The 12,824-nt window shown below is 49.6% G+C and overlaps 1 protein-coding gene across 1 annotated transcript in view; it reads right to left on the reverse strand.

Moving 5' to 3' along the window:
• Nucleotides 1-258: 258 nt before the first annotated feature.
• Nucleotides 259-12,824, reverse strand: part of LOC122544070 (oxysterol-binding protein 1-like) — a 68,770-nt gene continuing 56,204 nt past the window's right edge. The window contains exons 12-14 of the mRNA XM_043683072.1: nucleotides 8,024-8,208; nucleotides 6,839-7,056; nucleotides 259-838 (exon numbers count right to left, since the gene is read on the reverse strand). Of these exons, the coding sequence (XP_043539007.1) occupies nucleotides 687-838; nucleotides 6,839-7,056; nucleotides 8,024-8,208 (555 nt within the window). The 3' untranslated portion in view covers nucleotides 259-686. The remainder of the gene's footprint in view (nucleotides 839-6,838; nucleotides 7,057-8,023; nucleotides 8,209-12,824) is intronic.

Raw genomic sequence — 12,824 nt, forward strand, 5'->3', positions numbered from 1 at the left:
CTCCAGGTGCCTGCTTCCCCCCACCATTCCCACCCCCACCAGCTCTCCTGCCCTGGCTCTCCCCTGGGAGAGGCAGCACACGCTCCACCAGCCCCCTTTCTATTTTTCCCAGCCTCCCCACCCCCTGATGTCCAGGCTGTCCACTCCCTGCCAGCACTGACCAGGCCCAAGAGGTGCTGAGTGGGGGAACAGAAGTGTCTGCAATGAAATGTTGACAGATTGTAGTCTGGCTTTGCACAATGGACCAGGTGCTTTTTCCCCTTCTGTCCTTTGTTTTACGTACAACGCGTGGAAGGGAGGTGGGGGCATGGAGCAGGGGAGGAGGGGTTGACTGAACATCTTCACCCCCACCCGCCAGAGACAAAGGCGACGTGAGAGGAGGGGGTTCAGTGGGTGGGTAAAGGCTGAGGGGGTCATGAGGTGGGCGGCGAAGGACGAGTAACCCTTTCCCTGCACCGTCACCATCTCCCTCCCCTTCAGTCTCCAGGATCTTCCCGCTGGATCTCCCACGTCAGGACCCGCCATGGACAGAAGTGATCTCTCAGTTAGAGTCCGGGGGGGCGGGGGGTGGTCAAGGCTAGGTGCCCACTCTCTCTCTCTCTCTCTCTCTTTTACACACACACGCGCGCGCGCACAGACACACACACACACTCCCCCCAGCACTGGGCAGAAGCAGGCACTGGGCTTCAGAAGATATCCGGGCAGAGGTGCCAGTCTTGTTTCTCTTTCGCCTCCCAGTAGCCCCCTTTGTAGACATGCACCAGCTCTTTGGTGTAAGGGTCCTCACGTTTCTCAAACCAGAGTGGGCGGTAGGAGGATTCTGCAGAATGCGTTTGTCCTGCAAATGTCAAACAGGGAGGTCAGTCTTGCAGCCAGATGCTTCAATCCTTTCATTCCCAAGCTATCCACAACTTCCCCTCCACCCACCCCCCCAAATAATTTCTACGTAAACTCCCATCCTCTATTCAATTCTCGCACTGGCTCGTCTGTATCTAGTCAAAAATAAAACCAACTCTTCCAGATCCTTTTAGCTGAGATACTGCGCAACAGAATGGTCTATGAAAAACTATTAGACCCGTGCATGAAAGGTCAACAAACATGGATCCTCACTGTCTGTTTAGGTCAGGCCCCTCAGTAGGCAAACACATGAATAGGAAAGGTGCAGAAGGATATGGGCCAAGTGCAGGGAAACGGGATTGGCGTGGATGGACATTCTGGTTGGCATGGACCAGTTAGGGCACAAGGGCCCATCTCCTTGCTGTCGGACTCTATGTCTGTGACCCTTGTAAAAGATTCCTCAAATGCGGGAGTAGGTGTTAAAGATGCTGGTTTTATCACTGCCTGAGGTTTCCGTTACCTGGCATGTCTGGCAACATTCAGCCACATCCTTACGCAGTCCAGACCAGTGAAAACTAGTGATTCAGTGTGCTGCGTGCATGATGTGCGAGGTCAGGGACACTGATGGTGTCTCTGACTCCTATAGCTGTGGAAAGTGTGTACACAATCAGCTTCTGAAGGAGCATGTTGCAGCACTCAAGAAAGAACGAGATGAACTCAGGCTCATCCGAGAGAACGAGAATTTTCTGAACAAGACCTTCAAGCGAGGTCATTACACCGAGCATGCCAGAAGAGAGAAGGTAGATGACAATGACGAAGGAAGAGGTGATTTGAGTACATGAGACCCCGGGGGAAGTACCTCTTTGTGAACAGGTTGACTCTCTTGGAAACCGTCAAGACAGACGACACTGTCAGTCCGAGAGGCAGACAGGTCTGCCAATCGAAAATTGGCGTGGAGGCAGAGCCGACGAATCAGGCATCATGCAGAGCCGTGGTAATAGGGGGCTCCATAGTGAGAAGGACTGAAATGGGTTTCTGTGGCTACAGGCGGGATTTGAGGATGGTGTGTTGCTTTCCTGGTGCCAGATCCAGGATGTCACCGGCAGAGTACAGGGAATCCTCAAGGACGAAGGTGAAGAGCCAGAGGTGGTGGTCGGCACAAATGACGCCGGGAAGTAGAGGAGGGACTTTCTACAGCGGGACTTCACAGAATTCGGAAGGCAGCTAAAAAGCAAGACTTCCAGGGTGGTTATCTCCGGTTTGCTCCCAGTTCCTCTGGCTGGAGGGGGCAGGATCAGGGGCATAATAGACTTGAGTGTGCAGCTGAGGAACTGGTGCAGGAAGCAAGGAATTAAATTCTTGGATCACTGAGGTGCGTTTTGCAATAAGGATAAATTATACAAGAGGGACGGGGGACCTTAATGGGTGGGGGACCAGCAGGTTTGCTACTGAAACACAGCTGCGTTTAAACTAAATAGTGGGGGGGGGAAGGGACAAACTGGAAATTCAAGAAGGAAGTTAAAGGGAAAGTGAGAATGAGAGAAGTTAAGAAAGACAACAAATTCAACGGAGCAGAAAACTCAAGAAGGGATCACAGTATGGTCAAGCGGCATAGAGATTGATTGGAAAGGTGAGAGAAGTAACAAATTAAAAATATCATATGAATGCAGGAAGCATAAGAAATAAGGTGGATGAGCTTGAGGCTCAGTTGGAAATTGGAAGGTATGAGGTTGTGGGGATAACTGAGACGTGGCTTCAAGTGGACTGGGCCTGGGAAATGAATATTCAAGGCTGTCCGTGCAATCGAAATGACAGAAGGGGTGGGGTAGCCCTGTTGGTGAGGAATGATACTCAGTCCCTTGAGAGGGGGGCATAGAATCAGGAGATGTAGAGTCAGTGTGGATATGGCTGAGAAACTCTCAGGGTAGAAAGACCCGAATGGGAGTGATCTACAGGCCCCCAAACAGTAGGCTGGATATAGGGTGCAAGTTGAATAAGGAGTTGAAATTGGTCTGTCGCAAAGGTATTACGACAGTTGTTATGGGGATTTCAACATGCAGGTAGACTGGGGGAATCAGGATGGCGGTGGACCCCAAGAAAGGGAGTTTGTGGAGTGCCTCAGAGATGGATTCTGAGAATAGCTTGTACTGAAGCCTACCATGGTGAAGGCAATTCTGGAGGTAGTGTTGTGCAACGAACCGGATATGATCAGGGACCTCGAAGTAAAGGAGCCATTAGGAAGTAGTGCCATAATAAGTTCTAAGCTGCAATTTGAGAGGGAGAAGGGACAATCGGAAGTGTCATTGAAAGGGAACTATGGAGCTATGAGGGAGGAGCTGGCCAAAGTTCAGTGGCTCATTACCTTAGCAGGGATGGCAGTGGAACGACAATGGCAGGTATTTCTGGATATAATGCAGAAGGTGTAGGATCAGTTCATTCCAAAGAGGAAGAAAGATCCTAAGGGGATGCAGGGGCGGCCGTGGCTGGCGAGGGAAGTTAAGGACTGTGTAAAGATAAAAGAGAAGAAACAAAGATGAGCAGGAAGCCGGAGGACTGGGAAATTAAAGAGGAACAGAGGATAACAAAAAAGGCAATACTCAGAAAAAAATGAGGTATGAAGGCAAACTGGCCAAAAATATAAAGGGAGGATAGTGAAAGTGTTTTATGTATGTGAAAAGAAAGAAAAGGTTAAGACAAAAATTGGGCTTTTGAAGACAGAAACGGGTGAATTTATTATGGGGAACAAGGAAATTGCAGAAGAGTTGAATAGGTACTTCAGATTTGTTTTCACTGGGGAAGACACAAGCAATCTCCCAGATGTAACAGTGGCTGAAGGACCTCGGGTAATGGACAAACTGAAGGGAGGAATGTATATTCGGCAGGAAGTGGTGTTGGATAGACTGTTAGGTCTGAAAGCAGACACGTCCCCGGGACCTGATGGTGTGCATCTCAGGGTACTTGAGGTGGTGGCTCTGGAAATCGCGGACACATTGGTAATTATTTTCCAACGTTCTACAGATTCAGGATCAGTTCCTGCGGATTGGAGAGTGGCTAATGACATCCCACTTTTCAAGAAAGGAGGAACAGAGAAAACAGGGAATTATTGACCGGTTAGCCTGACATCCGTGGTGGGAAAGATGCTGGAGTCAATTTTAAAAGGTGAAATTACGACTCATTTGGATAGCAATAACAGGACAGGTCAGAGTCAGCATGGATTTACGAAGGGAAATCGTGCTTGACTAATCTTCTGGAATTGTTTTGAGGATATAACGAAGAGAATGGACAAGGCAAAGCCAGTGGATGTAGTGAACGAAGAGAATGGACAAGGCAAAGCCAGTGGATGTAGTGTACCTGGACTTTCAGAAAGCCTTTGATAGGAGATTAGTGAGAAAAATTCGGGTACATGGTATTGGGGGCAAAGTACTAACTTGGATTGAAAATTAGCTGGCTGACAGGAAGCAAAGAGTAGTGATAAACAGGTCCCTTTCAGAATGGCAGGTGGTGACCAGTGGGTTCAGTGCTGGGACCGCAGCTGTTTACAATATACATTAATGATACAGATGAAGATATTAAAAGTAATACCTTCATCTACACCTGATGACACAAAGTTGGGTGGCAGGGTGAAATGTGAGGATGTTGTGACTTGGACAGGCTAGGTGAGTGGACAGATGCAAGGCAGACGCAGTTTAATGTGGATAAATGTGTGATTATCCACTTTGGTGGCAAGATCAGGAAGCCTAAATGGAGTCAAGGTAGGTAAAGGGGAAGTATAACGAGATCTTTGTGTTCTTGTACATCAGTCAATGAAAGCAAGCATGCAGGTACAGCAGGCAGTGAAGAAAGCTAATGGCATGCTGGTCTTCATAACAAGAGGAATTGAGTAAAGGAGCAAAGAGGTCCTTCTGCAGCTGTACAGGGCCCTGGTGAGATGGCACCTGAAGTAGTGTATGCAGTTTTGGTCTCCAAATTTGAGGAAGGACATTCTGGCCATTGAGGGAGTGCAGCGTAGGTTCACAAGTTCAATTCCCGGAATGGCGAGACTATCATATGTTCTAAGAGTGGAGCGACTGGGCTTGTATACACTTGAGTTTGGAAGGATGAGAGGGGATCTGATTGAGACGCACAAGATTATTATAGGATTGGATACTCTGGAGGCAGGAAGCATGTTTCCGCTGATGGGTGAGTCCAGAACCAGAGGACACAGTTTAAATATAAGGGGGAGGCCATTTAGAACAGAGTTGAGGAGAAACCTCTTCACCCAGAGAGTGGTGGATATATGGAATGCTCTGCCCCCGAAGGCAGTGGAGGCCAAGTCTCTGGATACTTTCAAGAAAGAGATGAATAGAGCTCTTAAAGGTAGTGGAATCGAGGGTTATGGGGATAAGGCAGAAACAGGATACTGATCGTGGATGATCAGCCATGATCATAATGAATGGTGGTGCTGGCTCGAAGGGCTGAATGGCCTAATCCTGCACTGACTGTCGATAAAACATTTGTGCATGTTCCTTCAGCTTCCCTTACTCCCAACCACTGATTAGGAATTCATGTACTATCCACAGCACCTATCTGTAACTGACCAGGAATAGAACTTGATCAACTTCTGCCCCTTTCTCATCCATCTGAATGTATGATGGTCCCCATTTCCTTACCAAGATGCCCTCTTGACGATAGTATCGTTCTGGGATACTCTCAGGTTCGTCTGTCGTCTTTTTGATACAACTGCTTTAGTTTTCCGTGTCTCAGCTGGAATTCAGTTCATTTCTCTTGAACTAAAAATACCCACTTCCTGCCCTTTTCCTCTTCAACCATTTGGTCAAACTCCTTGCCACAGGGAGCTGTGGGGGCACAGCCCTCATTTATATTTAAGGCTGAGATGGATTCCTGATCAGTCAGCGAACCGAGGGTTACGGGAAAAGGGCAAGAACACAGATGCGATTGTCGGCTCAGCTGTAATTCTACTGGGAGACGGGGGATGTTTTCCAACACGTACTTCCCATTTTCACCCACGTGACCACCCAGACCAAACACAGCTCCAGGAGGGATCCCAGTCTCTTCTACAACGTTCCGATGACTCGCAAGGCAGGGACAGTCATAGACACGGAGGGAACACAGCGCCTCATACTGCATCCTCCAATCTGAGACACCTTACCCTCGCCTGCCCAACACAGAGGATCCACTACCTTCCGCCGCTCCATGCTCCCTCCCCCCCACCCCTCCCTCAACCCTTCTTGACAACAACCTGGCAGCAATTCTGCCCCAAGGACACATCCTCCCTCCCAGACAGACCTCATCGTCTGTCAGCCCCGGGTTCAGCCCGACTACCCCCGGGGCCCAGTCCCTCTCTCTCCCTGACAGACCCGGGGCCCTGTCCCTCTCTCTCCCCGACAGACACGGGGCCTGGTCCCTCTCTATCCCAGACTACCTCCGGGGCCCGGTCCCTCTCTCTACCAGACTACCCCCGGGGCCCGGTCCCTCTCTATCCCCGACAGACACGGGGCCCGGTCCCTCTCTATCCCCGACAGACACGGGGCCTGGTCCCTCTCTATCCCCGACAGACACGGGGGCTGGTCCCTCTCTATCCCCGACAGACACGGGGCCTGGTCCCTCTCTATCCCCGACAGACACGGGGCCTGGTCCCTCTCTCTCCCAGACTACCTCCGGGGCCTGGTCCCTCTCTCTCCCAGACTACCTCCGGGGGCCTGTCCCCCTCTCTCCCCGACAGCCCCCGGGGGCCGGTCCCCCTCTCTCCCCGACAGCCCCCGGGGGCCGGTCCCCATCTATCCCCGACATCCCCTCGGGGGCCGGTCGCCCTCTCTCCCTGACAGACCCCGGGGTCCGGTCGCCCTTTCTCCCCGACAGACCCCGGGGCCTGGTCCCTCTCTCTCCCCGACTACCCCCGGGGCCCGGTCCCTCTCTCTCCCCGACAGACACGGGGCCCGGTCCCTCTCTCTCCCCGACAGCCCCCGGGGCCTGGTCCCTCCCTCTCTCCGACAGCCCTCACCGTCTGTCAGCTTGCTGACGTCGGACTCTCGTTTGCGTCGCACGGCCCGCTGTTTCTCCTCCAGCCGCTGCTTCTCCATGTTGGCCTCATCCCAGCGGCCGTTCTCCATCATCCTCTGGTCCGGCCGCAAGCGACTGTCAGTGGGGGCCACCCCATCCTCCAGTTCGTTCAGGGACAGGGCCAGCTCCGAGAAGTAGTACATGGATTCCGCGCGTTCCCTGGTGAGACACAGAGAGAGAGAAGGAGGGGGAGAGAGAGAGAGAATGACAGGGGGAATTTGTTCAAACTCTTGCCTCACAGCGGCTAGCCCTTCTCCCTGCCAGCTCTCACTCCACATGGATGCTCAGCGGACCCTTCCCCACAAGCAGCCCCGAAGCAGAGTTTCTGCTCCAGTACTCTCTGCAGGGAGACAAATCAACACATTGCAGTAACGTCCCTATCTTCCACTTCGGATGGGTTTGACCGTACTGCCTCCTCTATGCTTCTAAATTGAAAGTAAAGCACCCTTTACTCTTAAATTAGTCTGAAATTGGAAGTAGGCTGAACGTAAAGCTCCCTCTCCTGTTATAAACTCAAAGGAAATACTTCTTGGCTCTTTTAAACTGAAAGCAGAGCTCCATCAACACTGTCCCGTTAAATACTTTGTAAAGCTCCCTCGACACTGTCCCCATGAAACACTCCCAGGACAGGGATAGCTCTGGGTTACGTACAGAGTAAAGCTTCTTCTACACTGTTCCCCATCAACAATTCCCTGGGCAGGGGCAGCATGGGATCAGTTACAGAGTAAAACCCACTCCAAACATTCCCAGGGCAGGAACAGCACACTGTTAAATACTTTGTAAAACTCTCTCTACACTGTTCCAGGACAGGGACAGCTTGGGGTAAAATACAGAATAAAGCTTCCTCAACTCTTCTAACAACGAAGTAAAACTATTTTTACTTGCCTTTAAAAAAAGTGTCCACTTTATTAACCCTTTAACTGCTTTCTAACCGCCCTGTCCATGTTCCTCATCATCTTACACCTCACGCAGGTCCCACCTCAACCGCCCCTGCTCCAAAGAACCCTGAGCTTATCCAGTCTTGCTCCATCCCAGGGGAAGGTGCTGGGGAATCTCCCTCCGCAGCCCCCTGGACAATCGGCGCAGTGACCAGGTTTACGTAAATCCCCCACCAGCGGCCACTCACAGCGCTTTGTGCCTTCTCCAGAGCTCCTTCCCCCGCAGGGTCTCGTACACCGTCTTCTGCCTCCCTTCCGCACTGTTCTCGCCTTTGCTGCTGTGCAGGACCCGCGAGTATTCCATCTTCTCGTCCCACGTCCCGGACAGAATGAAGTGAGCTTTCCCCATACTGTCCGATACGACACCGGTGACCTGCAGCCCCCATGGGTGAGAAAGGAGACACACTCTCATTAGGGCGATCACATCGCGTCACATGCCTGCACGCCCCGGGACTGGCGGCGCCATCTCGCGTTTCCCTCCGCGCTGCAATCCGCCAGAATTCACGACGGAACGGAGCACCTCACGCGCTGTTGGGCAGAGGTGTGCTTCTATAGTTTGAGGGGCACCAGTCCACAGACAAGGGGCAGTGGACGGTTCTGAATCTCTGTGCTCCCAGGCAGTTGGCACCATTGTGCACCAAAGCATGAACCATGAGCTGACTGACCCCTCCTGCTAGTCACATTGTAAAACCTGCCTCTTTTGACCAGAGTCTTACAAAGAGCTGTTACAATTCCAGCTGGTGTTATCGCTGGGCTCGTCAGACCCTGAACTGAAATCTGGCTTGGTCAATCCTATTTTTTTTTTTACTCCTTTTCACTTGAACGAGGCGATCGTTCAGTGAAATACTGCGGAACTGGCTTTGACAAGAAAAGTGTATTGTTCTGAAGTTCAGGGAATAAACTAAGCTGCCTACAAGTTTAAAGATTCTGAAAGATTCTTAAATACAATACGATTAATCCCAAAAGCACAACTTTATATTATAAACACAACCCAGATTTACATCCTCTATCACAACAATAGGGGTCAATTCAATGATGACTTCAACCCCCAGGCTTCAGAATCTGCTTCGAGTCTTCAGGAATCAGGATTAGACGTTCTCAGCTTCAAACAACTCCTTCAGGACTTGAGCCACACAGTTCTGGTTTGGAACTTGGAAACTGGACCCCCATACCGGCAGGTCGTGCTAAAACTAATCGCTCATTCTTGAGAGCAACTATCTGCAACACACAGCTTCAAATAAAGCTTCAGCAAAACCTGAAACCCAGATGTTAGTTTTGTTCCAAAGGCAATGGGTGTTTGCCCTATTCCAAGGACAAAAAAACAAAATCAACCTTTCACCTTCTGAACTGCAAATCGAGTGCACAACTGCTTGCTTTGCCCACCCTCCCAATGGAAACAAACAGGAAGGGAGAAAAGCCAAAGATACGGTCACATAGATGGGCGAATTCCAGGAAAGGTAAGAGAGGTAGGCAGGTAGTGCAGGAGTCTTCTGTGGCTATCCCCATTTCAAACAAGTGCACTGTTTTGGAAAAGGTCGGGGGTGATGGATTCTCAGGGGAACGGAGCACCAACAGCTAAGATCCAGATGTCAAGACAGTCTTGAATGTAACTTGGGGTACGTCAGGTTCCAAACGACCGATTGTGTCAGGGCACTCTTAAGTCAGAGACACAGACAGACGCTTCTGTGGCCAGCAGGGAAAAGTCAGAGTGGTGTGCTGTCTCCCTGGTACCGGAATCAAGGATGTCTCAGAGAGGGTTCAGAGGGTTCTCAAAGTGGGAGAGGGCCGAGCAGGAGGTCATTATACACAATGGAACCAATGACACAGGAAGGGAAAAGGGCGAGATTCTGAACGGAGAATATAGAAAGTTCGGCAGGAATTTAAAAAGGTCCTTGAGGGTAGTATCTGGATTACTCTCGGTGCCACGAGCTAGTGACGGTAGGAATAGGAGGATAGAGCAGATGAATGCAAGGCTGAGGTGGTGTGTATGAGAGAAGGATTCACATTTCCGGATCATTGGGATCTCTTCTGGGATAGAAGAGATTGGTACAAAAAGGATGAATTACACCTGAATTGGAAGAGGACTAACATACTGGCAGGGAGATTTGCTAGAGCCGCTTGGGAGGATTTAAACTGGTGAGGGGGGGGGGGGGGGTGGGACCCAGGGAGACAATGCAGGAAAAGATCAATCTGAGACTGGTACAGTTGAGAAAATAAGCGAGTCAAGCAGTCAGGGTAGGTAGGAACAAAGCAGAGAACAAGGTAGGACTGATAAATTAAACTACATTTATTTCAATGCAAGGGGCCTAACAGAGAAGGCAGATGAACTCAGGGCACGGTAAGGACATGGGACTGGGATATCATAGCAATTGCAGAAACATGGCTCAGGGATGGACAGGACTGACAGCTTAATGTTCCAGGATACAGATACGACAGGAAGGATAGAAAGAGAGGCAAGAGATGAGGGGAGTGGCGTTTTGATAAGGGATAGCATTACAGCTGTAATTAGGAAGGATATTCCCGGAAATACATCGAGGGAAGTTATTTGGGTGGAACCGAGAAATAACAAAGGGACTGTCACCTTATTGGGATTATATTATAGACCACCTAATAGTCAGCGGGAAATGGAGAAACAAATTTGTAAGGAAGTTTCAGTTATCTGTAAGAATAATAGGGCGGTTATGGTCGGGGATTTTAACTTTCCAAACATAGACTAGGATTGCCATAGTGTTAAGGGTTTAGATGGAGATGAATTTCAATTGTGCACAAGAAACTTTTCTGATTCAGTACGAGAGAAGGTGCAAAACCTGGCCTACTCTTGGGAAATAAGGCAGGGCAGGTTACTGAGGTGTCAATGGGGGAGCACTTCGGGGCCAGCGACCATAATTCTACGAGTTTTAAAATAGTGATGAAAAAAGATAGACGAGATCTGCAAGTTGAAGCTCTAAATTGGAAGGTGGCTAATTTTGATGGTATTAGGCAAGAACTTTAAAAAGCTAACTGGGGGAAGATGTTCGCAGGTAAAGGGACGGCTGGAAAATACGAAGCCTTCAGAAATGAGATAACGAGAGTTCAGAGAAAGTATATTCCTGTTAGGGTGAAAGGAGAGGCTGGTAGGAATAGGGAATACTGGATGACTAAAGAAATTGAGGGTTTTGATAAGAAAACAAAGGAAGCATATGTCAGGTATAGACAAGATAGATCAAATGAATCCTTAGAAGAGTATAAAGGCAGTAGGAGTATATACTTAAGAGGGAAATCAGGAGGACAAAAAGGGAACATGAGATAGCTTTGACAAATAGGGTTAAGGAGAATCCAGAGGGGTTTTAGAAATACATAGAAGACAAAAGTGGGCGGCACGGTGGCACAGTGGTTAGCACTGCTGCCTCACAGCGCCTGAGACCCGGGTTCAATTCCCGCCTCAGGCGACTGACTGTGTGGAGTTTGCACGTTCTCCCCGTGTCTGCGTGGGTTTCCTCCGGGTGCTCCGGTTTCCTCCCACAGTCCAAAAGATGTGCAGGGTCAGGTGAATTGGCCATGCTAAATTGCCCGTAGTGTTAGGTAAGGGGTAAATATAGGGGTATGGGTGGGCTTCGCTTCGGCGGGTCAGTGTGGACTTGTTGGGCCGAAGGGCCTGTTTCCACACTGTAATGTAATCTAATCTAAAAAAAGGGTAACTAGGGAGAAAATAGGGCCCCTCAAAGATCAGCAAGGCGGCCTGTGTGTGGAACCGCAGGAGATGGGGGAGATACTAAATGAATATTTCGCATCAGTGTTTACTGTGGAAAAGGATATGGAAGATATAGTTCCATGGAAGTTCATTTCCCGCCTCAGGCGACTGACTGTGTGGAGTTTGCACGTTCTCCCCGTGTCTGCGTGGGTTTCCTCTGGGTGCTCCGGTTTCCTCCCACAGTCCAAAGATGTGCAGGTCAGGTGAATTGGCCATGCTAAATTGCCCGTAGTGTTAGGTAAGGGGAAAATGTAAGGGTATTGGGTGGGTTACGCTTCGGCCGGGCCATGTGGACTTGTCGGGCCCAAGGGCCTGTTTCCACACTAAGTAATCTAATCTAAGTAATCTAATATAGAATGTAGGGAAATAGATGATAATAACATCTTGAAAAATGTCCATATTACAGAGGAAGAAGCGTTGAATGCCTTGAAATGCATAAAGGTGGATAAATCCCCAGGACCTGATCAGGTGTACCCTAGAACACTGTGGGAAGCTAGGAAAGGGATTGCTAAGCCCCTTGCTAAGATACTGGTATCGTTGATAGTCACAGATGGACAACTGGAGGTTGGCTAACGTGATATCACTATTTAAGAAAGGTGGGTAAAGACAAGCCAGGGAACTATAGACCGGTGAGCTTGACATCGGAGTGGGCAAGTTGTTGGAGGGAATCCTGAGGGACATGTATTTGGAAAGGCAAGGACTGATTAGGGACAGTCAACATGGCTTTGTGCAAGGGAAATCATGTCCCATGAACATGACTGAGGTTTTTGAACAAGTAACAGAGGATGGATCAGGGCAGAGCGGTGGATGTTATCTATATGGACTTCAGTAAGGCTTTCAACAAGGTTCCCCATGGGACACTGATTAGCAAAGTTAGATCTCATGGAATACAGGGAGAACTAGCCACTTGGATACAGAACTGGCTCAAAGGTAGAAGACAGAGGGTGGTGGTGGAGGGTTGTTTTGCAGACTGGAGGCCTGTGACCAGTGGAGTACCACAAGGATCGGTGCTGGGCCCATTACTTTTCATCATTTAGACAAATGATTTGGATGGGAGCATAAGAGGTACAGTTCATAAGTTTGCGGATGACACCAAAATTGGAGGTGCAGTGGACAGCGAAGGAGGTTACCTCGGATTACAATGGGATCTTGACCAGATGGGCCAATGGGCTGAGAAGTGGCAGATGAAGTTCAATTTAGATAAATGCGAGGTGCTGCATTTTGGGAAAGCAAATCTTAGCAGGACTTATACACTTAAT

Source organism: Chiloscyllium plagiosum, chromosome 46 (genome assembly GCF_004010195.1).
Source record: "Chiloscyllium plagiosum isolate BGI_BamShark_2017 chromosome 46, ASM401019v2, whole genome shotgun sequence".
Lineage (NCBI taxonomy): Eukaryota > Metazoa > Chordata > Chondrichthyes > Orectolobiformes > Hemiscylliidae > Chiloscyllium > Chiloscyllium plagiosum.